This window comes from Falco cherrug, chromosome 5, assembly GCF_023634085.1.
Source record: "Falco cherrug isolate bFalChe1 chromosome 5, bFalChe1.pri, whole genome shotgun sequence".
NCBI classification, from domain to species: domain Eukaryota; kingdom Metazoa; phylum Chordata; class Aves; order Falconiformes; family Falconidae; genus Falco; species Falco cherrug.
In genome coordinates, this window is record NC_073701.1 from 24,036,356 (window position 1) to 24,064,265 (window position 27,910).

The 27,910-nt window shown below is 50.5% G+C and overlaps 1 protein-coding gene and 1 pseudogene across 1 annotated transcript in view; one reads left to right on the forward strand and one right to left on the reverse strand.

Moving 5' to 3' along the window:
- The window catches only part of CACNA2D4 (calcium voltage-gated channel auxiliary subunit alpha2delta 4), a 131,238-nt gene extending 105,413 nt beyond the window's left edge, over positions 1-25,825 (forward strand). Inside the window, exons 27-39 of the mRNA XM_027807649.2 lie at positions 348-409; positions 1,558-1,572; positions 3,478-3,522; positions 4,462-4,524; positions 10,245-10,315; positions 11,139-11,214; positions 13,028-13,080; positions 14,066-14,121; positions 15,496-15,516; positions 20,763-20,880; positions 23,952-24,064; positions 24,707-24,789; positions 25,542-25,825. Of these exons, the coding sequence (XP_027663450.1) occupies positions 348-409; positions 1,558-1,572; positions 3,478-3,522; positions 4,462-4,524; positions 10,245-10,315; positions 11,139-11,214; positions 13,028-13,080; positions 14,066-14,121; positions 15,496-15,516; positions 20,763-20,880; positions 23,952-24,064; positions 24,707-24,789; positions 25,542-25,628 (863 nt within the window). The 3' untranslated portion in view covers positions 25,629-25,825. The remainder of the gene's footprint in view (positions 1-347; positions 410-1,557; positions 1,573-3,477; positions 3,523-4,461; positions 4,525-10,244; positions 10,316-11,138; positions 11,215-13,027; positions 13,081-14,065; positions 14,122-15,495; positions 15,517-20,762; positions 20,881-23,951; positions 24,065-24,706; positions 24,790-25,541) is intronic.
- On the reverse strand, positions 15,527-20,764 carry LOC114016295 (uncharacterized; annotated as a pseudogene).
- Positions 25,826-27,910: the final 2,085 nt, after the last annotated feature.

Below are 27,910 nucleotides of genomic sequence, written 5' to 3' on the forward strand. Positions count from 1 at the left end.
ATCTCCTGAGGGGTTTTTTTGTGGTATTCTAGGGGAGGTTGTCTGTTTGTTTGGTTTGTTAATTTGTTTGTAGCTCCATGGTATTTAATGGGAGGGAGGTGTCAGTACCTCATTGCAGTCAGTGTCCTCTTTTCCTCTACCTTGTTAAACCTCTGACTCTCACTTGGCAGTCTGACTCAGCTTTGATCCCCCTATGCTTATCGTTCACACTTGGAAGCAGGTTGCAATTGTGATTTCCATCCCATCACTTCAGGCGAATATTTACTCCTCCTTTCCTAACTTGTGTTTGTCTTTCTCTCTCTTGCACATTCCTCTTTTCATCTCCCCCCCCTTTTTGTTTCCCATAGCTGTGGGTGTGCAAATTAAGCTGGAGTTGCTCCAACGCAAGTTTTGGATGGCCATGCAACAGGTAGGAGCATCAGCAATTGTTCAGAGAGACAATTTAATGCTCTTTGTCAGCTAGGTCGATGCTATATTACATCACATCCCATGGCATTTTGAGGAAGGCTTTTGTGAAATTCATATTAAAAGGTCTGTGAAGTAGATTAGTTTGAAGTCACACATTTCTGTAATCCTTTGACGGCACTAATGCCATGTGAGCCCTGAGTCTGTTCTACAAATGCCGTGTTGACAGTGTCAGCATCCTGGCCTGGCATTAACTCTACTGCATATGACACATCTAATTGTGGAAATATGTTTGTGCTCATTCAGCCTTTCAGAAGCCTCATGGAAATCTGCAATTTTGGGCACATGGAAAAAAAATCTACTGTCCTCTCTTAGCATTGTGATGATGGTAACAAAACGCTATCAGCTTGCCAAAACAAAAATCATTTGCTCCAGGGATAAGCTTTCAGCATTGTCCTAATTTTGGACACTCTTGCTGGACTGAGAGAAATGGAATAATTAAAACAGCCCCCCCCCAGCCTGGGAGGCAGGAAAAGTGAAACACCTTTCCCTTACCACCCAGGGGCTTTCCCCCCAGGCTTTGCTTTCAGGGGAGGTGAGACTGACAGGACCGAAGCAGCACACAGCAGAAGCAGCTCTCTGCTGTCAGGAGGGGGAACTGTCATCAGACTGGGATGACAGGGAAGATAGGAGGGCAGGAGGCGAGCCCACACAGGGAACAGAAAATCCCAAAATTGGCTGCGGTGGCAAGAGCATCCTCGCAGGTGGGAGATCACATAAACCTAACCTGAGCTAAAAAGACTTCTGCAAAGCACATGAGCACATCTTGAAGCATCAGCAGAGCACGCTTCATTTTGAAAAAAAATCTCCTGAGGGCCATACTCGGGCAGTTCTCACAGAAACAAAGCCTGAGCATGTGTGTTAAGTGAAACTGGGAAGCCTCATTAAAGAAGCTGAAAGGAGGCCTGCGTGCCAGGTGCCTGCAAGCCACAGCCCTGGAGGTGCTGGTATGAAAAAAGCCTGCGTACAGTTTCGCAGGATATGACCACCATTTGACAGGAATGACTAACAGATTTTTGTTCTCTCTCTCTCTCCTGCTTTACCGCATGCTGTGCCACTCTGGATGTCCATACTGTGCCTCCCATCTCCCAGCCCAATGACACTGATGTAAGTAGACAAAAGCTGAGGATGGGGAGGCATCCTGGCATGCCTTGCCACAGCTCAGCTTCGTAATTGTGTCACTTGTGTGCCAGCATATTATAGGCACTGTCCCTTGTCTGTAGTCACTGGAGGCAGTCCAAGCCTGTTGTAGGCTGTGTTTGTCTTCACAGTAATTAAGTGTCTTTGGCAAAGCTGAAAGCGCTCTGGGTTGCAGCGTTTCAGAGACCTGACCGACAGCAGGAGGATGCTGTGAGGTAGGCTGCTCTCTGAGGAGGGAGCTGTGCCTATAGCGCAGTAGATGTGGTCTCAGAGCAACCAGGGAGCTCAAGTTCAGCTTTGCCCCTGCCAGGGGCTCCCTGCAAGCTGCTGGTGCTCTCAGACTGGGCTCCTCGCCACAGTGCTGCTGCTGCATGGCCACCCCAGCACCGGGCACCGCTGGAGCATCTCCAGGTCTGGAAGAGCAGTGGCAGCAAGTCTCGGTCTTCACACTGCTGAGGAAGATACCATGAGACACGGGCCCTTCTTGTGGGAAACCACTTTGGTTCACCTGGGTTTCTGTTCTGATTTCCAATCTCTGGGTGCTGTATTTGCTATCCCCCAAGGCCATAATAATTGTTCATCGTGGCTACATTTCTCTGCTGACCAAAGGAAGGAACCCACCAGGGATGAAGCACAGGGCCATCTCTATGCATATGTCCACAGAGACAAAACAACCCAATGCTGGTTTGTGGTGAGACAATGCTTGCAGCTGTGGGTAAAGGGATGTTTTTAAACCGTCATCCCTAAAGCCTCAAAAAGCCAGTTGGAGTCAGAGCATGAGCATGCAATATTGCAAACCATGGGGCTTGAAACAAACCCAGGCATCTCTGAGCCTCCTCTGAAGTTGAGGGACAGAAACCTGAAGCTATTGGGTTTGTTCTGCAGAACTCAAGAGGAGAAACAAATTCTAACTGAAAGTAACGGTCTTGTGATTTGAAATGGCAAATTCATCTCTTGTTGCTGAGAATCATCCAGAAAGGGGGCAGAGGTTTATGCATAAGGGTTTTGCAGAAATAAAGGGCAGCTAGCCGAGAGCAGACAGGCTACGTGACACATCAGTGTCCTTCCCTGACCCCAGCAAACCTCTGGCAGGAAGGGGACCCCATGTACAGAAATGGCAACACCATGTCAGATTTCTTCCCTCTGCTGCTACAGAAAATAGCATTAAAAAATAACACAAAGAGACAGACACATGCAGCCACGGCACACTCAGAACAACCTGAAGGGCTTTGTTACTCACCACTTAACCCCTCGTGTCCCCATCCAGTTCACTGTTGTGAAACACATGTCAAGTCTGGTACACAGAAATCCTAAATGAAACAAATGGATGGTGCCTTGGGCTACATGAGCACCATTCACATCCTATTTTATCATTAGCTGTCTGGAGAATAAAGAAACCAACAGCAACAACAACAAAAAAATCCCTGCCTGAGAAGAATCCTGATCTAAAATACCATGCCATGTGTTTTAGTCCAGATACTAGCAGACACTGAAATGCATGCTGGTTTCTCACTGGTACACAGTAACCTTTGCTTTCGCAGCCAGAGCTTGATGCTGTCCCTTTCTTTACAAGTGCCACCTCTGCTCAGAGTGCACAGGTACTGCTGGAAGCATGTCAGGGAGGCAGGTGCAGGATCAGAGCCCTTGCCAGAGGAGATGTTGCTCAGAGAGGTGGGGAGCACGCAGAGCCACTGAGTGGCCAAGGTCAGGGGTGGTACGTGTTCGTGCTGTAGAGCTCGTCTTGGTGGAAATGCCAGCTAAATTGCAGAGCTTTATGGGATGCTGGTATAAAGACCTTTAGCTCAGCAGTCCCAAGGGGGAGACTGTAAGATGAAATCATACTGTAGTTAATTCTCGGTTTTTCCTCTCCAGTGTAGTGCCTTCGATGGTGCCTGCCCACTAAGCTGTCAGGATGATGTAAGTTGCCCAGATTTCTTCCCTGTATCTGTGATGGGTGTGATTGACTGCCTGCTCTGTGGAGGTCTCTGTCTCCCCCTGCTCAAAAAAAAGGTATTGCCTATCGTCTCCTCACAAAAGGTTGCACAGCTGGGGCAGGTCCTTGTGCTGCTGAGACAAACCTCCAGTGTAGGTCTTCCTCTCAGCTGTGAGACATCAGCTGAGCCTGGGCAGGGGCATGGGGATACCCACCAGTGACTTGGGAGAGTCAGTCTCCTCTAAGGCTATCTTACTGTCATCTCAGGTCTTCCAAAGAGAGTGGCTGCCAGCATGACATGCATACCTCTTTGCATTTACACCACTGCTTCAGCCTTGGTCTCAGGCATATTTGGGACAGGAGGTCCTCTGCCCTTCAGAGCAGGATCAGCAGAGGTTTTGTTCTGTATTCACATAGGAATTGCTCTTCATCCTAGATTTTCCCTGCGAGACCTAACCTGTACCTCCATTTCCTGCTCTGCAAGATAAAAATAAGACCAGCACTGATACTCAGCAGTGAGGGGAGGGTTACTTCATGGGTGGTTATATCTCTGAAATCTGAAGATGGAAAGCAGTAGATACTGTTTACTTAAAGAGAAGTGCTCTCCAAATATACTGTTGCTTCCTGCAGGATGCCTTGTCTTCTTAAGCATGGCTCACAGCCTGCTAGGCCTGCACACAGCCCTGGCAGGAGACAATCTTTGTCACAGACAGCTCATGAGCTAAATACCTCAAAATGGAGGCAGAGAAGGAAAAGTAAATTGTGTAAAACCAGTAGTAGCTGGGCCGTGGGGCTAGGCATGGAAATACTGAGGCTGTTGCCACAAGCACAAGCCCACACCACTCCATCCTGCACACAGCAGTACGTACCAGAAAACCATGAAAAAAGCTGTCTTTAATGTTACTTCTCTTTCATTTCTGCAGATACTGAATTGCTTCCTCATTGATAACAATGGCTTTATACTTGTTTCCAAAAGACTTGCAGAGGTAAGCGAGCATAAGAGAAGGAGGAGAGTGTGCTTGGCTTGTTCCTAAATAACCCACCAGAGCTGTTTGAAACAAATGAAGTTCAGTTGTGTAAAAAGGGTGGCCATGGTGTCATTTAATTCAGCTGTGCAGCAAGGGGGAAGCCTCCAGGCAGAGTGACAGCACATTCTAGGTGAGGAAGAAGTTTGCAGTGATAAGGAAGAAACTAGTCAAAATATCTTTTTATTAGAAATGAGGAAATTAGACTCCTTTCCCTTGGCACAGATGCTACTGAAAGATGATCAGAGACAGTCCCAGAAGACAGGCATGCCCTGACGTGGGAAGGAAAGGGAGAGGAGCAGCATTTTTGAGTGCCTCTGAAGTCGAAGCAGGTGCTTTTCAGGAAAGAAAACTGAGGGGATGGTAAGAGAAAAATACCAAAAGCAAAAAGGAAGACAAAATCATTTAAGCAAATTGGAAATAGAAGCACACCTAAACTGGAGGATTTACTGGACTCGCAGAGGTGAAAGGAGTAAGGAAAAAGACTCAGAATAGTAATAAAAAATAAGCAACAGAAGTTGCTTCCTTTCCTCCTGCTACCAGTGCCTCACTGACCGTTTCTAGAGAGATGAAGGAGTACAGTTTGTGTTGTGACATTTCATGCAGCCTGGATAAAGGCAATGCTGCATGGTTTAGCTATACATTTCTGCTCTCCAGTAAATTCACCACAAAGCTATTTGTTTCAAAATAATAAAAGACCATAGATTTGGATGTCAGAAAGTAGTGTGTTGGAACAGTCTCATAAACTACAAAGCAATAAGTCAATAGCAACAGTGGCCTTATAGAAGAAACGGGAAATGAAGTGGTTTTGTTACTGACGGAAGTGTGGATTTTCATTGAAATTGCCATAGTACTGGAGTTAAAAAATACTTCAGTAAAAAAAAGTGTGTGTATTTCCAGAAGTCAGTAGATCCAATTCCAGAAATTACTTTTTTCAAGATGTGACAAACAGGATGAAAAGGAAATTAAATATAAAGTAACAGAACACCCAATGGATGTGGTTGGGACAAGAAGCACAGCTTCTATAAAGAAAGAAAACCTATCTTATCAGCTATAGTTCTTTGACAGTGTGAGTAAATCAGGAGATAAGGGAGAATGGATTACCTGCTGCATTTCAGATTTTCTATGAGCCTTGAACAGAGTCCCTTACAAGAAGCTGTTAAAGAAGTTCTGGTTTAAGAGTGAAACGTGAAGTAGCAGCAAAGACCTCAAAGTAGCTGGGACAGAAAAGAAAGAAGAGGAATTTTTAGACTGGTATTTAAACAGAAAACATCATCTATATGAGTCCCATGGTTTCCCATCTGGGCTTGTGTTGGTTAGCATATTCAGAACAGGCTGGCAAAAGAAAAAGGTGAGATCGTGAATTCTGCAGGCACTACACAGTGGATTCAGGGAGGCCAGGATGAGAACTGTTGAGACTCACAAGGCAAAATGAATCAGCAACACAGTGGCACCAGGGGGTGATACAGACGGATATCAAGGGGAGCATATTGGAAGGAATAACCAACCTCTTTTCTGTTGGGAAAACAGTGTGACCTACCTGGCACACTGAACATTCCAGTAAAAGTGCCCATTCAATGATGCGGTGTGCCAAAAAAACAAAAGCAAAGAAAATTTGAAAAATAAGGGAGGAAAATGCTGTAAATTTGTATTGGCTGCCTACTCTGGGATGCCAGGTCCTACTGTATGTTTGTGATGGGCTGGTAGTCAGGAGTTGCTGTTTCCTCCTCTGACTCCCATGCATTTTCAGAGGTGCTGTGCTGAGTCCTGTGGCATGTATCCATTCAGCTAATGTCTGCTGTTTGTCCTCAGCACCACCCTCCTGGGTTCTGTCTCTGTATTCTTCCTGCATCTTAAGGAAAAAATTTTTTTCCAAAATCTCATCTCTGAAAGATCTGACTAGCAGAAAAATAACATTATAGTAGATTTAGGTGAATTATAAACATTACCCACGTGCCTCCAAGAGCAAGCATTTTGGCTGGCACCACAGCTGTGGTCTCTTCCAGCTGTTACCTCCCTGACCTCTGAGTTCACCACTACTTTTCTTCTGATTTCTTTATGTTGTTCCAGTTACTGCTTTTATTTCCTGGTGGCACCATGAGTGTCCACAGCGTTAAACCCTACAGGGAATTCAAGACAGCAGCAGCATTAAATCAATACCCTGAGTTTCACAGCCTTGCCACCTGGATGTTGCTGCGTGGGATCACTTGCTGCTAAGTGGCCTTCCCTGCCCCCCTGCACACTCTTCCCTCAGTGCATCCTTTAGCATAATGCCAAAAAAAGTCCTGTTGCTGGATTTTTGGGGGTATTTTGCCTTTCTAGAGAAGTCACTGCCCTCCCTCCCTTCCCCATGCCAGTGGCTCAGCTGCCTGGGCCAGCATTTCAGCCCAGCAGCAGGGAGAAGGGCAGCCTGCCCACACAATTCCTGTTCTGCCCCACCAGCCGGGATGGGAGTGAGTTTATTAGATGCCAAAGGAGTCAGGATGCTGTGCTGAGCCACATGGGCAGTGGCAGCTTCAGCGCAAGCAGGGCCCCACGTGCATCCCTGCTTCCCTGAGGAAGGCAACTGAGGAGCTTTCATGTCCAAACCACCTGCCTCCTGGGGCAAAGCGCAAGCTAAGAATAACGGAGAGCTGCCAAAATGCCTGTGTCCCCATAGCCCCCGGGGCGAGCAGCTGGTGCTGGAGACCGGCTCTGGGGGCTCTGAGGTGTTTTGCTCCATCTGACTCCCTTGGAGCTGCGGTGCTTCACCCAGCCTCACTGCCTGCCCGGGGCTGCCTGCTGCCCGCACCACCTTCCCTGGGTGACCACGCTGGAAAGCAAAGCGACTTCATGAAGGAATGGGCTAAGGACAGCCTGGCTCAGGCTCTGGTCTCCTCTGCCCTTGGGATGAGGGATCAGTATGGGGGATCGGCTACAATAACCTCTGTGTGAAGGCAGCAGGAAGCTTACTGGCAGCCAGAAGCCACCGGGAAGAAAGAGGGACTCAGGATTTTCATGAGTGACGAGTTAGAAGCTCCCTGCAGGATTACCTGGGGAAGAATGGGTAATCTCTTAATTCGAGCTAATCTCCCCATCTAGATTCATCGTGGAGGGAGCAAAGACTTAATAGCCAGAGCCAGGAGAAGGGACTGAGTGAGGGCAGGACCAGGTGATCCAGGGCAGGGGAGGAAGGGAAAGTAAATAGCAGGCTCTGGCTGGGCTGCAGCGAGGGCTGCTCCGTGCTAGGTTTCTGCTGATGTTTGCAGCCATGGTCCTATGACCACCCCTGAGTTTTTAGCCACCTTTCACTGCCAGCCAGAGGCGCAGCTGCAGATCAGTGTCTTGAGTTCCCTCAGCTTTCTGCATCCAGGTGTCCCCTGGCTCATTAAACCTCTTTTTCTAGTACTGCTGCCTTCTCCCTAAGACATCTTGCAGGGTATGCCTGCATGCTCTGCCCAGGCAGGACTCCAGGGACAGGGTGCAAAGTGGCAACTAAAAGGCCAAGATCCCACCAGGGCTGGGCAGAGCTTGTGGAGAAGCAAGGGCTGGCTTTGTTTGAGCCATGCAGCAAGGAGGCTGGCCCCTCACCCAAAGCCTGGCCCATTTGGCAGAGCCTGTTTGGCTACTGCTTTTGTGTGTACCGAAAGTGCAAACTGCTCAACAAGCCAGCAAAGCATAGACATGTACATGTGAGCAGTGATGTACATTTTGAGTCACATGTGTGCTCCAGGATGCATCTCTTTCCTGTGCACAGCCTGCATGTGTACTTGTATGCTCTCAGCTGCAGGGGAATGTGATACAGCATGTGTCACGAGGATGTCAGAGGCCATGCTTTGTGCTGTGAACCGCTGAAATCGCGAGGGCCTGTGGAAACCTGCCCAGAGCTGGGAATTTGGAGATACACAGCAGAGGGATGTCTAGGACAGCAGCGGCCAATCACTGGAGAAAGCGGGTTGTAACAAGAGCTGCTGCTCTGCAAAATGTTGCTTCATTATATGACCACGTTGGTTTCTGCCAAGTGATGCTTTCCTGTGTTACTACCTAAGGCAGCGCTGAGTTTTGAATGCCTGATTTGATGTTAAAGGCCAGTTTGCTGATGCTTTTCTGAACACATTCCCTAGTCCTTACTCTCAATTACACTTATAGCTCCTCATACTTTTACCTATAGGAACAACATTCTACCTGGAGAAATTTGGTCAGACATCAGTGTCCCTGGACAGGGTGGGCCCCATTTGCAGTCCTGCAGTGGCCCCCTCACCATACGGGCTGCAGCTTGCACTGCGCTAAATCCCACTGCTCTGGCTCCCGCTGGGGCTGCAGACGGGTATTAAATGGAAGCAGCTGGCCTCCTCACCACCCTAATCAGATTGAAAGAGCGAGGGAGGTGAAAAAAGTTAGCGCTTGCTCAGACACATTTGACTATGTCTGAGACGATTACAGCCTAAATGCTCGAGGGGGAGTTGATGTTGTGTTATCAATTTATACGGTGAAACACCTTCTAAAGCCTGTTGAGAAGAGGCTCATAACCACGTAACACTACTGTTAGATGATTACCGTATGATCTTAGGTAAATCTGACTGAGGGTTGGGTTTTTTTAGTGGAAGTGCCCCAGTCAGATAAGTGAAGTCATCTGTCATCTTCTAATACGTGCTAAATGACTGCTGGCCTATCAGTGGAAAAGTAAAATGTCCCCTCAAACTGCAATATACAAACACTTCCATAACATATGGGAGGTATTTACCGTGTCAAGACCCACGAGCCAGGAAAACAGACAGAGGACAGCTCATATCTGCACTTTTATTTATGAGTATTTTACTTACTTGCTTGCAAACAAAGCAGTGGACTTGGCAGATCCGAAGCATTTTTGCAATAGATTTGTCATGGTTTATTAATCAGGAAAGCCAGAACTGTTGTTTGTTTGAAGTCTTTAAAGCAGCAGGGACTGTAATTGGGATTATTGACTCTGAAACGTGAATGGGACAAGAGGGCCACAAGCTGCACTTTCAGTTCAGGCACACAAGCATCATTTGGGGGCTGTTGCTCCCCCAAATGCAGCTTTTGCTAGGGTGGGGCCTGTGCTACAGTTCTCGCTGTGCCAGTGTGTAGTGTGTAAGCTAAGGGATGAATTTGTTTGTATCACGTTGTTTGGGTTACTGTCTGCTTCAAACTTGCGCAGCAGTGAGTTGTACAATTGCATTTGCTACCTAAATAACTCTGTACGGTGCACTTATGCGTGGTGAGCCAGTCTGCCTGGGGCAGCAGGAGAGCAGGGGTGTCCGAAGCCCCTGAAGCTGTGGGCAAGCAGAGAGGCTTAAGCGGAAGAGATTCAGGCGTTCACATCCAGAGAACGTGGATTCACAAAACCCCACAGGAGAGCCCAGGCTTCCAGTGAATCAACATGCCTGGTCTCTGCAGCTTGAGGGTCTCTGCCTTTTTCTGTCACAAGCTGTAGGGACTTGCGTGGGCTAAATAATTTCCAGGTGCTATAGGAATGGTGCAGGATGCCCAGCTGGCGATGGGGGAAGTCCTCCCTCAGGCTTTGCAGCCAGCCAAAGGACAAAGCTCGGTGCTACCTCCTTATAAAACCCTCATTATGTGTAGTAGGCCTCCAGACAGACTGGATTGGCTGGAGCCATTGAGAATCTGGAAATTTTACTGTTGTCAGTTTATTCTGTTTTTTTCCTTTCTTATGCTTGCAGACTGGAAAATTTTTGGGTGCAGTGGAAGGCTCAGTAATGACCCAGCTGCTAAACATGGGCATGTTCAGGCGGTAAGCAGGGGATCTCTGTGCTGTACTTCTCTTTCTTCAGCTGGTGTGTGGGTCAGAGCTTATTGGTCCCCATAAGCAGCACTTGAGCAGAGGAATATGCACATGCTGATGCATGTGACTCTCTTGATACAAGAGCTCCTTTAGCTACCTGCCCTCTCCCCTGACTTGCTCAGCCATCATCACCACACACCCTGTTTCTCCTCATCTCCTGCCCTTCCACCTGCTGCAAAGCACCAAGAAGGACAGTAACTCTGATCTCCGTGTGGCTGGAAAACAGCTGCTGCTCTGTCTTTTCCAGGGCAAGATGCTATGGGAAACATTTCTTGGCATTTTGGCTATAAAGTGCTTCAGTTCCTTCTGCCACTTGGAAAGCCCTTTTATGAGCAGTTGTCTGAGAGCCCCCCAGATGTAGCGTTGCAGCTGGCTGAGCACATTTCTCTCACTACTAAATATATCTCTGTTCGCCTCACTCCACTCCCCCCGCCCATGTCAAAGAGAGTTCAGAGTTTCAGTGGCTTGGAAACAGGCACTAAGGGAACCTGAGGTAGTTAGAATTATAATTCTCCTCCTTCACAGCCTGCTTTACTCACCGTCTGGAATTAGGGACAAATTTCCTCCTGTACTGACCCAGTGACATTAATCCAGAGCCTGTATTTCCCGCTTTGCAAGATCCAGGATGGGCCAAACAGCAAAGGCACGTGTAAGCAGGCCACTGCTTTAGTTCTTCCGTACAGGAAATGTTTTAGAAAAAGCTGAGGTGTGCGTCCCATAGGGAGTTGCATTGCTTGCTTTTGACTGCTCACTTGTTTTGTTTTGATTGCAGGGTGACCATGTATGATTATCAAGCAATGTGCAAAGTACCCTACCACCACCACAGTGGAGCCCGGCCTCTGCTCAGCGTACGTATCTGTCAGCATGCAGCCCTCTCTGGGCTTGGCCGCAGAGGCTTTCTCCTAGGCCATCTCCAACACACGGATGTAGCACGTTCCCCAAAAGAGTTTAGTAGATGTTTGCTTTCAAGTAATGGGAATGCCCAAACTCACCTAAGGCAGATTTCTGAGGCAGTGATGGCCACTGACAGTGGTTTCCAATTTGGCTCTCCATTGGCGTATAGGATCCCACTGAAAATCAGAAGGACCAGGGAGAGAACAGGTACTAGACTTTGCCAGGCTTCTTCTAAAAACCAAGGAACCAGCAAGCAGCTGAAATGAACAGGAATGCTTTTACAGGGCACGGTTTTACTCAGCAGCTCAAAAGGGAGAGTTGCACTGTCAGGGAACAGAGCAACTGGGAGAAAACTGTCAGCCTTTCAGGGAAGCATGAGTGGGCTTGCAGCAAGAGAGAGAGGGGTAAAAGCTGCAGAGAAATGCTGATAGCCCAGGGAACAAACTATCAGAGTGAATCTTTTTGCAGTACCCAAATGCAACCTCTGTTTAGGCTGATACAAGCTAATAACCTAATCCCACTCTACCTTCCTAACCTGGCCTTGAACAGACAGAAGTAATTACTCAACATGCAGGCCACTTCAAACTAGTTGAAGCAATCCTAAACTGTTATGATCAGGTTTTTGATACTTTAAAATGTGGTATGGCAGTACTTCTTACAGTGTGACATTGTCATTTTTTTCTAGTAAAATAATTTTCAACAAAATGCTACTTTTTAACAACATGTTATCATTTAAACAATTAAAAAATTAAACTTTGCAATGGCTATACTTAAGCTGGATAGATAAAATATTGTGATTATAGTGAAAATATTTGCTCGATCATATCCTCCAATTCTGATTACCGAAAGAAATGTCACAAAATATGAGCTGCCAAAAATGAGGTGAATTGGGAAGAGAATAAAAAGATGAGAATTCAGCCTCCCTCTCTCTTTTTCCCATCTTAGCAAAATGCTTGAAAAGGAAGAAATCAAGAAAAGTCCATTTTTCATATACATACATAAAAATCGGTCCGATTCCCAACAATGTATACATTTCACTCTTTGCTGACTTATTTTAGGTGAATATAAGTAAGTTACGGAACATTGTCTTGTGCCCTGTGACTGCTGCATCTGTTTTGGGTTTGAGGATACAGGCATGATTATGAGAGGGAAAGATGAAAATTAGACACAGTTGCCATGAAGAAAAGAAGCAGCAGGATCCTCTGCAGATGGATTGTCCCTGGGACAATGCTGGATTTCCAATTTGTAGCTGAAAAGCAGGAAGATCATAGAAGTAATGCCATCTTGAGGAAAAGCTGGATGAAAGCCCAGTTAAGCATAATCAATCAATGGCAGATAATACTAAATCCTGGGCAATGCTGTCACTTGTCCCAGAAACACCACTTGCTATCAGAACATAAAAGCATCCTAAACTGGTGGTGTCCCATTTAGCTGTGCTTCTCTCCTGCTCTGAGCTCTCAAGGTCATCCATACTGGAGAGAAATCATCAAGCAATTACATCTTCAAAGTCCTTCATACATTTGTGATAAACTCCCTGACCCTGACGGGGAGGGGGTGAGAAGATATTATTAGTAGCAAGGCAGCTCTGCTGGCTTTTGATGTATTTTGAACATTTTCCAGTGATGCCCAGACCTTGAATTTCCAGTCTGTCTTCAAGCACTCTGATCAGTAGAGGGAATTGGTCTGAAACGTGGGGTCCTGCATAACAATTATAAACCCTCTGACCAGATCCTTATGGTATTTCTCATTTCTTCTTTTGTTCTCCAGCCAATTTATGCCTTTCTAGCTGCAGTGAAATGGCTGATAAGTGATTTCCTCATGTGAGTACCAAAAGATGGGGGTGTTTGGGAGGCTCAGACCAATGGGGGCGAGAGCTGAGAATGCTGCAGGCGGAGCCCCCCGCGGAGGGCATTGCTCTCAGCCTTCTGACATTCAGCTCAGCACCTTGCTCCTGGGAGACAGAAAGCTATTACTATTCCCATTTTGAGAGGCAGAGGCCTGGAGTGGGTCTGGGATTTACCTGAAGTCACTCAGTACAAAGTGACAGAGTCAGAAATAGGACTCGGGTCTCCTGGGACCTCATGCAGATCCTTGATGCCGAGTCCTCTTGCCTGTCTCCTTTGCCCGTGATGAGCAAACGCACGCCGTTGTTTCGCAGGGGGTGAAGGTTGAAGGAAGGAAGCCAGGGAGCTCAGAGCTGAGTGGCAGGCAAGGCAGGAGAGAGGGGAGGCCTTGAATCAAGCCTGGATTCGGGCTCACCTCAAACTGTGGGGGGGAATCGGAGGTCAAGCTCAAATCAGGGTGAAAGTTCCGCTGGTCAGCTGGCTGGGTGTGCAAAAGGGAAGGTGCAGAAAAGATCCAGCTCCTAGAGCTTGAGCGTATTGGTACAGAATAATTCAATGTGATGTGCAGGTACCTCCGAGTAGCCAGGGTATGGGCTCCCTGATGGCCATCCGTGCCTGCTCCTCAGGTGGGTCTCGCAGTGACTGAATCCCCTCCCAGCCTCAGGGGCTGCTGTGCTCATTCCTTCCTTCACTGGCAAGGCCCCCGCACAGTACGTACTTCAGGAAAAAGCCCATTCAGATATTGCACAGTACAGATCCCATGATACAGAGCTACACTCTATCATGTGGAGAGGAAAAAATAAAATTAAAAAAAAAAAAAGAAACCTCAGACTTCCACTGCCAGCAAATTTCTAGTAAACATTTTAGAACTGATACTCGCTGGGCGACGGGGCCATCTCCCTGACACCTGCATCCTTCCAGGCTGCTGAAAAAGCATCCTCTGTTCTTGCTCTTTTGACAGCTTCCTTTTGGAGTTTAACATGAGTAGCTTCTGGCACTCAGACAACCTGGCAGATGGTGAGTACACAAGAGTCCAGCCGCCCCATAGCATGTGCGTGTTACAGCCACTGGTGGCAGAAGAAGCTGTATGGGGGAGCCTGGCCTCGTTCAAGGAGTTTGCTGTCTGCCCTGCCACCTCTCCCTCCACAAACACTGGAAGCCAGCTTCCAGGTCCCACCACCACCCCATCTCCCCCCATTTCCACCCCCATTTCAGGCTGCCACAGCACTAGAGCGGTCAGGGTGAGGAGTGTGCAGCTTGGAGCACACTGCTTGCTTTCCTCAGGGTAACTGCTGGGGTGAGGGAGGCTCTTCTACCCAAGGACTCCCAACCTACATGCAGTGGGATGAAAGAGCATCAACTGCAAAGCCCTTCAGTTGGAATGACTTCCAGTCTTCCCTGAAGGTGGCCTACAAGACAGGACTGAGCAGGGCTGGAGCAGCAGGCTCTCCGGAGCCTAGCAGGGGTCCCAGGAAGCTAGCCAGAAACCTGTAAGGTTCCATAACACATTGAGGGTCTACACTTGGCCAGCGGACCCTCTCTAGAGGAGAGAAGATGATAGCACGTGGCATTGCACAGCAGCTGAGTGCAGCAGAGCGGTATGTCTGGGTTGAAATCCAGTGACCTGCCCTGCAGCTGCAGTGCTGCCTGCTGGAAACGTCCCGGGAGTCTCTGCAGCCCCATCCCTGCCCCTGCTGGCAGGGGGGATGTTCATGGCCCTGAGCTGACCCAAAGGGGAAAGTGAGGAGTGCTCTGCACAGCCATGTAGGTGCCATTATTCCATCCTGACTAATTATTCAGCACTAATGGTGCTTTTAGTGGTGACAGTGGTACCTTCCCTGCTGGCTGCAGCGCTGAGTCTTCTGCATTGAACTCCCCTGGTGTAATGGGGAAACAGTCATTTTTAGAAAGCAAGAGTTCCTTCTAGTCAGAGAACCAGCCCGATGTCTGGATGCTGTTTAGGTCCCACTCACCGCCTCCAAAGAAGATTGCCAGAGATGGCAGTAGAAGTTGCAGCTATCTTCTTCTACACAGCCCTGGCTGCTGCTTAACACGCATCAGGATAACGGGAGTGCCCCAGGCAGAAATCGGTGAGGAAGAGTCAGATGAGCAAGGGCAGTGCTTGTGGCAGTGCAGGAGGCAGCGTGGCTCTTCCTGGGGGACCGCAGTTTGATTTAGCCTTCACTTGAGGAGATGTGAGGAAAAAGGAGGGGGGTTCTCACTGCGGCCCTGCTCATCACCATTTCCTTTTGTGCTTTCTTCATCTCTCTCCCACATCACCCCCGTGACTGCTGTATGAAAATTCATCTCTTCATTGCGGTGCCATCATGTGCAACTCTCACGTGGTTCCATCTTCATTGTGTGTCTCTGTGTGTCGTGCGACTTCTCCAGCCAAGGCTGTCTTCCATCACTGTAAGTAGAACCACTTAACAGCAAAAAGAGGAGGATTTAGCTAGAAATCGCAGGCTAGGAAAGACTTTTTTCCACCTTTTGGACAATGGGGAGCTTGCAGAAAGGTGCGGCAGGGACAAAGCAGTGCCTGGCTCTATTTCGCTGCACTGCGAAGCAGCAAGTGATACGCTTGCTTGTTTAGCTGGCTGAGCTGGTGATTGAAGGTCTGTCACCAAGATGTCAATAAAAGAAGGGGCACACCAGCCGCTTCAAGACCTGTGGGCGCAAACACCACCATCCCTCGTAACTACAGTGTAGGTGGGCCCATAGCCCATGTACCATGGCATGTCCTTCACTTTGCTTCCCAGCTGTCCCATTCTTTCCTGTTGTTATGCCAAAACCAAAGACCAACCCGTGCTTTCTTGCAGGAAAAACTATACGGGTCTCATAGACTTCAGTTACTAAGAGGCAACTTAAGTCTTCTTTTCCACACTACACAGCTCAGCTCCCTCTGATGAATCCCAGCCCAGCCCCAGGATAATGCAGAACTGCTTTCAAGCAGTTCAGCTGATAAGTGTATGCTCTAGCTCATAAATCCGCTCCTACAGGCAAGTTAGAAATCCCTCCAAGACAGAGTCCAGACTGTGGCTGTGTCTCTATCTCCCTGCTTCCATATCTAGCCTGTATTCGCCGATTTGCTCTCTGCCCAGCAAGACGTATGTGTGAGACGGAGATAGAGAAACAGAGACATTTGGAATGTGTCTTACTGTATGAAGAAGAGGAAGAGAAAGAAAGGGTGTCTACAGATGAAAAAAATTAGTGTCCATGGTGGCGGGGTGTGGGGGGTAGGGGGTGGAGCGGAGTGGAAGAATACTGTTGGGGCTGGAAGAAATGGATTGCACGTGTTGTTGAGAAAGGGCTGTAGATTTTTGCCAGAGATGTTAACATTTTCTTGACTGCATGCCAAGGCTGGTGTATGCAAAAAATATGAAGAGAAGGAGACATTTTGCGAGAGGGAAACTGAGCACACATTTATTCAGGGATATGTGCAGAGGAATTAATGGTCGGGGAGCTAATGCTCACCCTTGCCTGACCTGTGCACCTCTGGCTCTGCAGCGCTGAGCCTATTTCTGCTTCCCAAGTTCTCTTGCTTTCTGGGAGGGCGAGTCATGCTGTTGGAATATGGGCATGATATATGCAGACTGCACGCATCATGCAAATCTGTTTTCAGAAGCGATGGGAAGACATGTTTGCTTCCCCAGATTTTTTACCGCTCTCAGCATCTCATTCCTTTCTGTTTGTAAGGGCTTCTGCTTTTATGGACATCACCACAGGTTTGAAAGCTTTTCATTAAGCCAAAAATACCTCCAGCCAAGGCATGCAGCCTAGAAAGGACTATTTCTAGAATTCCGTAGCTCACGGAAGTTTCTTTTTCACTGCATGCTAGTATACACAGAGGATATTTTACAAGATAATTGATTAAATTCTGTGGTTTGTATTTGTAACTAAGTGGCAGATTTTGTCTCATGTCCCAGAGTAAATCCGCTGACTTGGGTGCATGATTTATGCTGGTGAGAAAGAATTCACAATCTGGGTGGTATAGTTTATAACAAGGTGCGGCGGCTGCCTTTGCTACTCAGGAGGATTAGTTGCCAAATGTCTGACAAAGTCTTTCTGGAAGTGCAGATGGTAGCAACAACAGCCTGGAATTAACTCACTCTTTGCTATAAAGTTTGCAATTTGTTATCAGCTCCTCTGGCTGTTTACTAATCCCTGACCACCAGACTCAGAGTGCTGATAATGTTCTGATGTCCAGCATGTGCATGCAAAGGCTCAGCCCAAGCGTTTTGCTGATGATGTACATGCTGCTGGGCTTCTCTGAACTTCTCGATACTGCTGCAGCTGCGTTGCTTCCGAGCAAATTAAGTGGCGGTAGGCCTAAGCATAATCTCTGTCATAGGTCTTGTCTCTGTGCAGAAGTTAGGAGATTTTAAAGTGGCTTCTTTTCATTTAGCCTGTGCCAAAAACTGATTTAAGATGGTCTGTGGAGGGGACTTGTGCCAATTTAGCAGAGTTTAAAAATACAGCTTGGTGCACGGGATAAAGTTAACCCAGGGCAAGTCAAGTCGCAGGCGGTCATGCGAGACCCAGACAGAAACGTGGCTTCTGTGAGTGACTGAGCCCGTATTGCCAGTGGCAAAAGTGCCCCTGAAGGGACTAAACCTGGTGTGCTTCCCACTGCACACCTCCAGATGCACCGGCTGCTCCTCCGAGTGCCACTGCGGCTCAGGCGTTGCCTCTCTGGTCCCGTGTTGGGAGCCGAGGTACAGCTCTGGCCCCTGCGTGCAGGTCAGGCTTGTCCCAGGTGTGGATCATGCCATCTCTTTAGCTGACTTTCCCCTTGAGGCTCAGTTCTCCAAGCCCTCCAAGTCCAGCATGACAGCCCTGATTCAACACTGGCTGAGGCTGGGAGGCCTCAGATCTCCTTCCATCCCATATTTTCCTAGCCAATGGTTTCATTCACCCCCTCTCTGTACCCTGTCTTTCACACCACTGGTTTTTATATTGCTTTTACTCCGTCTGTTTTGATGACACTATACCAGGAAGCTGGAGCTAGTGAAGATCGTAATTTTTTACCGGGAACAGGGGAAAAATGAGGACCTGGATAAAGTCTCTGCTATGTCAGGACCCTTTGCCACTCCTGACATGGGGAACACGCTAAATTCTTGCAAGCAGATGTGTCCCAACTATATCAAGTCACCTTTGTGGTCATCACAGCTATTCTTCTGAGCAAGAACCAGCACAGTCCATCACCAACAGCTGAGCTGTGGTGACAGCTCTGGTCACTCAGTGCTGTGAATCCAGGGGGGATCCAATGGGACTCTGATGGTTTGTGTCTGAGGGACCAATGCATGGTCTTGCCACAAGCATGTCCCTAAGAAGGTCTGTCCATGGCCCAGACTATGACAGTCTAGCCACCTGTTTCAGAGTTTGGAGCTGTTTTCCCAGCCACTAGTACAGTGAATGAAGGCTGAGGGAAAGGGTTCCCGCTCTGTTCCTCACATTCCTTTAGCCCATCAGGGACTTCGGTGGCCAGAATACAGTTAGTAGCCAGTCTGAGCTGGAAAGCATTTGCAGCTTCTCTCTTTACAGCATAAAAAACATTCTGTGTGTTTCATCAGAAATGTCTAAGCCTTTGAAATTCACCTCAGTAACAGGGCCTTCTACTGCTCGTCCAGAATATCCTCAGGACTGTTCATCCCTGTGACAGGTACTAACCCAGGGTGTTCTCCATTAGTAAAAATGGGAGAGGCTTTTCCATACTTCTGCAGTGTCGGGTTTGCACAGAGGGATGGCAAATGGTGGCAGAGCACAGCCAGGCAGCTCCTGGCTGGCAGCAGGGTTTCTGCCAGACCCTGAAAGCATGACTTTAGCTGATTAATTTAGTGTGAATCCAGGGTGAATACAGAACAAAGCATCATGCTGAAATCAAACCCTGCGTGCTTTGGATCTGTGCAAAATGCACCTAACCGTGATACCAAAAGGTGGGTCCCACAGTCCGGAAGGATTGAAGTAGGAGGCTGCTTTGCGAATGATGTTTTTTGAACGTTCAGAAGAAAAGCACAAGGTGCAACTTACCAAGCACTCTGTACCGCAGGGAAGCGTTTGAGTACCCATCATATTCACCTGAGGAAGGCATTAGAGGGAAGCTTGGGCTGCAGTTCCTGGCTCTTAATGGATGTCTTGTGTCACTCGATTGCCATAGTGGAGAGAAAAGTCAGAGAAGATCATCCAGCTTTCCTCTCTCGTGTAATCTGCATTGTTTGCATGGCAGGCTCTGCAGGGTGGTGCCTGCCTCGTGCTGTGTGCTCAGGCCGTGTCGGGGGAGAGGATACCATGCCTTTCGGTGAGGGTTTTCCAGTGATACAAATTACCCATCAGAATCATGGATGCCCTCTTGGTGCCTTCTTACCATACGTTCACTGATTAAAACTCATGTTGCTGCATTTTTCTATAAATCTTCAGCACCACTGCTGCAAGGGTCATCCTCCGCATCAGAAGGACTCTCTCCCTGCCCGTTCCCCTGGTAGGGCTGCCTGCTGTGCGGGTGCAGGGCTGCAGAGTGAGTCTTTTGTGCTCAGACCCAAAGCTGATGTAAAAGCCATTTCTTATATTTGTTGTTAGCTGAGCCGCAACCACCTCTGCCCTAGCAACAAAGCCTCACATTTCCAGCAGCGACATTCTCCTGTGTCCTACAGAGGCAGGAGCTGGCTTTGCTACCTCCAGCTGCAGAAAATAATTGCCAGAAGGGCCCAAGGCAGTAGTTTCAGGCAAGACGGACTTTGCTGAACTCCTAGAAAGGATGCCCTTGCTTCTGAAGGGAGGCTCAGCAAAGTGGTTCAGCTCCCCCTCATCCCCAAATCAGTTTGGGATTCCCACAGAGTGCAACTGATGAGTGATGGAGCAGCTGCTCCCTGTCTCTGCAGGGGATGGCTCCCTCCAGGAGCCAGCGCTCTGTGTTAGTTGGGTCTCTGCTGGTCCTCCAGAGCCGTTGTCTGCTTCCCTGTGGTCTCAGGCCAGAGCTGTTAGCTGGCGGTGTTTTCTTTTGATGTGACACATACTCAGCCCCTCAGATTGCCTGCTGTGGGCTCACTCTGAAACGTCAGAGGGCTCAGGAAGGATCAGCGGTTGATGGAGAACCCCACCATGGACACACAGGATCCCCGCAGGGGCAGATCCCTCAGCATGAAGGACCAGCTCAGTCACAGCTTTGAATATTTAAAAAAGTGCATGAACCAGGGCTGGGTTAGGTAGGAGGGACTTTATTAAGGCTGCTGCTCTGGTAGACAACCCCTGTCCTTTGAACTCAGGGGTACCGGTGCCCAAATGTCCCTGCCTAACTGGCCATGGGGGTCCCTGGGGTGCTGTGGCTGCTGTGGCCCCACGGCTGTGGCTTCGGCAGGGCAGGATCCAGGCGTGCTTGGGGAAGGCGAGTGGGAATACTGGGCGCATTTCATTTCTCACATATGTTGGTTTTCCCACACCACCTAGTGGGAGCAGGAATTGCTGTCTGGCTGCTTTCCGCAGCATCTCCTTCCCTTTCTTCCCTGGTAGGCACCTGCTCTTGGCCACTGTCGGGGGACACACACATATGCAGGGCTCCTTCTGTAACCTACATCACCAGTCTTAAATGCTTCCATCTGTGCAGACCACACCGGTAAGATCCTCTGCCCTTCATTCCTCACCTTCTCTCCTTACCATCGCAGCTCACAGGCACAAGAAGCATGACACCTTGCAGCCCTGTGACACCGAGTACCCCGTTTTCGTGTATGAGCCGGCCATCAAGGAGACCAATGGGCTGATTGACTGTGGAGATTGCCAAAAGTAAGAATTGCAGCTTCCCTTTCATTTGGGGGGCTCCCCAGGTCCTGATGGCATGCAAGCCTTGTCACAGAGCCCACCGGTGACGACAGCACCTGAGACGAGTCCCCTGCCACTGTGCTCATGGTGTGGCCACTGCCGCATCCACAGCTGTGGCCAGAGAGCAGAGCTAAACAGCCACGCTGGGCAGTGAGGAGGTGAAGTGACCAAGCTATCACTTCTCAATAAAAGAGAAAAAAAAATTAAAACCATCTGTTAATAAGCAGAGGTGACTGTAGAACAAGGGAAAGAGCACTTTTTTAATGTATTTATTTATAGATATAGATAAAGATGAGATAGAGATAGGGATAGAGAGAGATAGAGATAGAGATAGAGATAGAGATAGAGATAGAGATGAGATAGAGATAGAGATAGAGATAGAGATAGATCTTTCCATTCCACAGATTTCAGAAAGAAGCTTTTTCTGTTTTTTCACATTTCTGGCAAAAGTTTTCTGCTTAGAATTTTTTTTTTGCAATGCTTTTGGATTTCCTTTTCCTTTTTTTTATTTTCCCTCTTTTCTGTTTTTCTACAGAAAAAAAAAAAAGTAGGGAAGGGGGAAAAAAGAAGTGATAAACTGAAAAAAAAATGAAAACACAGGTCCACTTTTTTATTTTCCATTTTCATTTTAAGAGAATGAACAGTCCAAAATAACAGAAAAGTCGTTGTGAAAACAGGCAGTTTTTAGCAGTTGCGTAGCACCATCAGCAATCACGTGCGGAAAGCTGACAGAAGGATGAATTTCCACTGGTCCAGCTTTTCCTAACATGAGGCGTCCAAACAGATCTGACTGGAATCCCTCTTAAAAAAAAAAACAAAACACCACCAAAACCAATCCTACCTAGTCTGACTTCAGTCTTGGATCAACTGCAGGAAAGACTTAAAGGTTAGGAAAACAGCCTGCGCTAGTCCACATGACTTGAGGAAAACCAGGCCTTGCCAAATGTTGTTTCAGAAGAGATTGCAGATTTAGGGACAACAGGGTGTTGTGTAGGTGCAACAAGCTCTGGGCCAATCCAGAGTCCCCCAAACTGCCCTGCTGGTGTGTTGAGCTGTTGCTGCACAGATTGCTGCCACCAACGCAGCCTGGAGCTGACCCCTCCTTGCTGGAGGCAGCAGCAGCTGCACCATCCTGCTCAGCTGCTTCCTAGTTGCAGGTGTAGCTGCAGCCTCTGGATTCCAGGCGTATCTTTTGTGCATCTTTCATGCAGGTGTTTGGGACAGACACATGCTCTGTGGCGCGTTAGCCAGTGGCAGGCCCAGGTGTACAGGCTCTCCTGGTCATGTTTCACAAGTCCAGGTGGTTCCCAGAGGAGCCAGGGTAGGCTGCATGCTCCATCCTGGCCAAAAAGTTGGCTTGCAGGTCGGTGCACGGAGCACTTTTATCCTGGTTACTGAATTTGTGCATGGGTTAAAATCAGCTTGTCAGAGCTTCCAAAACAGTCGTCGGCCAGGAATACTAATGAAATGGTTGAGCTGCAGCATGTGACATTCAACACCTCTAAAATGTGAATACAGAAATCCCGAGGCTAGAAGGCAGCCAGCCTAGGTGGTGAAAAACCAAGGAGACAGGATGGTCCTCCAGTGCAGCCAGACTGGTCGGTGCAGCGGGCACATCCTCACAAACCTGTATTTCTAATCCAGAAGCCCTCTCCTTGGGCTGAGAAGCGCTTAGCAGGATCAAGAGTGCACAGAGCCACATACTGGCTGCAGTGTTGCAGCCTCGCCACCAGTGCAGCCATGCCAAGCCCAACATCCCTGGCCTTCCCCGTGTCCAGTGGCCCCAGGCCAGCCTGCAGGCTCCCTGCCAGGGCTGTACGGCCGCCCCGTCCCCAGCAGCAGCACAGCTGCCAGCAGGCAGTGGAGCACAGCAGCACAGGCAGGTCAGCCTGGCTCTGGGTGGCTGCAGCCTCTGTGCTGGCAGAGGGCAGGCAATGCCTGCGAGGCATCAGACTCGGGGGGAGGCGTAGGCTGGTGAGATGCCCAGACATGTACGGCACCTTGCAGTGACACCAGCACGCGTACGCTTGGACACGCACCCCCTGCCACTCTCCGTGCGCACCCAGGGGTGCCGTAGACGTGCACGTGCCAGTGTGCAAACCCACAGTCACAGGCACATGCAGCCTCGTGAGCACAGAGACGTGTCTGAGCTGCCTGTGCATGCACACACGCACGCACACTCATGCCCTAAGCCCTGCACACAGCCGAAGCACGTGCCTGCCCTCATCCTGCTCTGCCCATGCAAGCCGTCTGCTGCCTGCGCAACTGGGCAGCAGCGCTGCCGCAAGCCCTCACGTGCACATCCTTGGGTAAACGCTTGCATCTAGAGACATCCCCATAGGCACGTGCTGGTTCTTGTCACCAGCCCTTTTCCGTAGTCTGCTTGTCCAACAAGGAAGGGAAGGGGCAGGCAAAATCGTGGCTGCAAAGTGAAGCTGTGTGTTTTTCGTGGCAGTAGGCAAGACCAAGCACCAGCTGGTCAGTCCCATCACACCAACGTAACGTGTAGTGCTACTGGGATCCTCTATGTCCCACTCCAGCAACATGAAATTTAACAAAACTCTGCTCCTTGCAGGGCCACGTAGTACATACATCCTTGGATTATATAAGCATATGCATAAATGTAAGTTGAATGGGCGTTGGCACACCTCTGGATGGAAACCAGGCCTTCTCAGGTGTCATCTGCTGTGACATCCTGCCCCATTCGGAAGAGACTTGTGCTGGGTTTTGTTTGTTGGTTGGTATTTTTGGTTGGGTTCTTGCATTTTGGGTTTGATTTTGGCTTTTGTGCCTAGCGTGGAGTTGTAAATCTGAGCCACTTTGGAGCATCCTGCAGCCGAAGAGGTGTGCTAACACCACCTCCCCGTGCGTATGGCTGCTTGCTGTGTCTCTCCTGCTTTCTGCTGACATCACGTTTCCAATGATCTCCGAAGTTTTGTTGATTTCTATGCTGTGGACTGGGTGATGCCAGGGCAGCTGCTCTGGCACTGCAGCAAGAGAGATGTGGTTTCTCCCACCTGCTTTTTTTCTTGCAGGATGTTTGTGGCACAGCAGATCACCAACAGTAACCTGCTGCTCCTCGTCACAGATGCTGTCTGCGACTGCAGCATCTTCCCACCTGTCCTGCTGGATGCAAAAGAGGTCAAATATATCCTTCCACACACAGCAGAGACACACAGCTCCACAGGCCCTTTCATCTCTGTGTTTGCTAGGGTGTAAAATGTGCTCCTGTGGCAATTGCCACAGGCATGGTGGGCACTGTGGGACAGGCGGGGAGAGACATGGAGCAGGTGGGGTTGCAGTGCAGTGGAGAGGAGGTAACAGTTCTGCCTTCCAGCCCCACAAGAGGAAGCCAGCCTCCACTGCCTGGCTGTCAGATGTGCTGTACAGGGTGAGGGTGGGACAGGCCAGAGGAAAGGGTCAGCGGTGGGGTGGGTGCAGCTGGGCTGGCTCCCCAGCACTGCTCCCAGGTGCTTCCGTAACTCATCCCTGCTGGGTCCTCATCCCTTGCTCCTCATAAGGGCAGTGATGTGGTGCAGCTTGTCACTGTGAAGCTGAGCCCTGCCCTGGCATTTTCGCCGCTTTGAGCTGCCTGTTGTTCCTTGCTGTCTTTTAGTGCTAGGAGACGTCTCCAGCCCATGCAGGGTGACCTGCCCTTCCCTCATCCTCCCTGCTCTGTCTCTGAGGCTCTGCAGTTACACCTAGACAACTTGCAGCAAACCCTGTGGGTCTGTGCAGCGCTCGTCTCCCCTCCCTGCTGCTGCTGCCTGTGTCCTTAACAGCCTCGCACATAACGCTTCAGTGAAGTGTGAACGGATGCGGTCCCAGAAGCTGAGGCGGCGGCCGGACGCGTGCCACGCATTTCACCCTGAGGTACCCTGGGGCAGCGCGGGAGGGAGGGAGAGCACGCGGCTGGGTCCACCACGGGCACGCCTGTGGCCATGCACACACCTCCTCTTGCACCCCGGCTGCGTGTACCACGTGCCCATGCTGCTGGCTGGACCTAGACACAGCCGCCTGACTCCCTAAGGGGCTTCCTAGCAGGAGGACGGTCACGCTAGTGACACCTGGGAAGGACTTGAGCTCAGACATCACAGGGTTGCTGGGTTTCTTTGGGGGTTCACCCGCTGGAAGAGCCCTGATCCCTGTAACTAGCCCTTGCAACCCGGGCTTGGTGCAGCCGGGCAGCTATCCCGCCCGGCCAGGCTGGCAGGGGTTCGGTCTGGGCACCTTCGCAGTGTGCAGGACAGCCCAGCTGCCTGTCCCTGCCCCGCGGCGCCAGGAGCAGGCATGGCAACCTGCTCAGGGGCAGCAGCCTCTGGAAGGAGCTGCAAGGGGGACCTGCTGGCAGGAGCTGATCCTGCTGCGGTCTCTGAGGCTGAGGGATGGGGCTCAGGGTGTGGGGCAGGGCACGGTGAAAGCCAAGGACACAAGTGGCTTCCTAGCTTGCAGGTGACCACCGTGGCCTGCAGGCATCAAACCAGTCCCTTCCTTTGCACCTGGTGACCCTTCCTTCTGGCCACAGGCATTGCTCCCCCTTCCAAAGGCGAGCAGTGGGCTCCCTTCCCTCTGCCGGCAGCCGCCCTGGGGGTAAGCAAGCTGATGCCTTCTCTCCCATCTCCCAGGAAAATGCCCAGGACTGCGGTGGCACTGCCGAGCTGTCTGTCTCACCGATGCTGCTCCTTCTGCCCCTGGTGCTGCTCCTGCGGTGACGCCGCCTGCAAAGCGCCTTACGCGGCAGAGAACCGGGAGGACTGGGCTTCTGCTGGCCCGAGCGGCAGGAGGGGAGGAGGTGGGGGCGCAGGCCATCCTGGGGTGCCCACTGCAGCTCCCTGGGGAGACAGAGTGTTACCGACGTGGCACAGTGCATCCTGCATCCTTCACCACAGGGTCCAGCGTGGTGCCGATCCTTGAAAGCCCGCGCCAAGAGGCCCATGCGGGACCCTGGCGCGCGCCTACCGAGCTGCTCCTCCCAGCCACCGGCTCACAGCCAGGACAGCCAAGGTCATTGGCATGGGTGGCATTTCACCGTCAGCCTGCCTCCTGTGGAGCCACTTTGGAGCCCCGGAGGCAGAAAGCACCTCAGGAAAGCGGGGTGGGGGGTGGGGGGCAGGGTACACCGTCTGCCTGTCCCTTGGTGGGAGCCGCCAGCATTTTGAGCACCCAGGTCTGGAGCAGCCCAGGCACAGCCGTGCCAGAACAGGGCCGTTAGTGGTTCCCAGCAGGGAGGCAGCATCTCCTGGTCTTGGGGGTGGTCCTTGCCCAGGACCCCAGGGGCAGGACACGGCACCTGACCTGAACCGCAGTAACTGAACACCTAACTGGACAACAACGGGAGGTAGCACAGCGTGACTAGTTAGCTGCAGCTACAGCAGCTCTGCTGAGGAGACCCACCGCTAGCACGGCATCCAGATTCCTGTCTAGATGTGAACTTACCTCGGGGAAGGAGTTACGTATGACCCACCAAAAGAGGAGGTACATTTCCAACTGCCTGCTCATTTCACTGCAGAAGTGGTTACGAAACGGGCACTTTCCCCCCCCGAGCAGCACCGCCGTGCTCATTGAAGCTGCCCTTGGCTGTCCCAGGGCAAGCAGCCCTGAGCCTGGCATCTCCAGCTGGTGGGCACGGGCTGTTTCTCACAGCGCTTTATGGACCCCAGGTGGGGAGCATTGATTTCCCCCCCCCCCCCTTTTTTTTTTTTTTGTATTAACTGCTCCATACCTCTCGTTAAAAACAAATATATGGTATATTCTAAATAGATACTTCAGCTTCAGCATGTCATGTTTGGTACAAAGCGCAGCACTACGTTACATCCCAGAAAACCCTCTCTCTGCCAAACACACAGGGACAGGGTGCTGGTGGAGGGACTGCAAACGAAGCTGCAGTGGCCTGGCCCTCCCCCCACAAAACGGGGGTGCCAAGAAGAGCTCCTGGTTGCTGTGCTGCCATGGGAAGAAGAGCCTCTGGCCACACAGCACAAACACCGTGAAGCAGCCAGCTGCACCCCACAGCTCTGTCACCTCTGAAGCAGGGTGGGGGTCCCGACGCCGGCAGGGTACATGCCAGGAATGGGGATGCCACAGCCAGCAGCTACAGACAGCAACCGGGTCTCACCTTGAGCTCTGCACCATCCCCATCTGCAGCCACCTGTGGGTACACCGCGGCTGCACCGGGGGCGCAGGCTAGCAGCCCAGCAGGGCAGAACCTTGCCCTGGCCTCCTCTGCAAGTGGGCCACTTTGCGAGCCTCTTGCACTGCTCCAGGCCCCCTGAGAGCGGTGTGACTCGTCATACCAAGCTGCCACCTCCTGCAGGACAAGTGCCCACACCCTCCTTGCTCGCTGCCCTCCATGTGCTGGCTGTGCACAGCTGCAGGGCTCCTTACTGAGCCCACCAAGCCAGCCGCTCCTGCAGCCACCGCTGCCAGCGTTAGACCCACATGCAGCTGCTGAAAAGGGCAGTTGTATGGGAAAGGGCTTTACCCTCGCACCAGGGCTGTCCCCTTCCCCACACGAGCAGGAGCCCACAAACGCAGCCCTGGTGTGCTAGGGTCAGTATGCTGCTTCTTGCCACTAGTGTCACCAGATGCTGAGGGGACAGTACTGGTCACAACCAGGTCCTGGTAGGGACCTTTCAGGGCATTACAGCTCCTGCCGTGGCTGATTTTGCCTCGCTGGAGGCGGTGTTTGGGCAAAGAGGAGAGGAACAACTGCAGTACTGAAGTACATACGGAGATGGAGATGGTTTCCAGGCTTCAGATGCAGTGACCTTATCAGAGCCAGAAGCAGCCGAGGAAGATGAAGGCAGTGCAGAGGGAAAAGGGGCTGCTGTCAAGGCTGAGGAATCAAAAGCTGCTCACAGACTGAGGAGCCACCAGCTCAGGGCATCCCCTGTTGGCTGGCACAGCTCCCCCCATTCTGCGTGCTTGCCCTTGGTGCCTGCCCTCCTGGGGCACCACTCTGAAGGGTGACCTCCCTGTCAGAAAGGATTAGCAG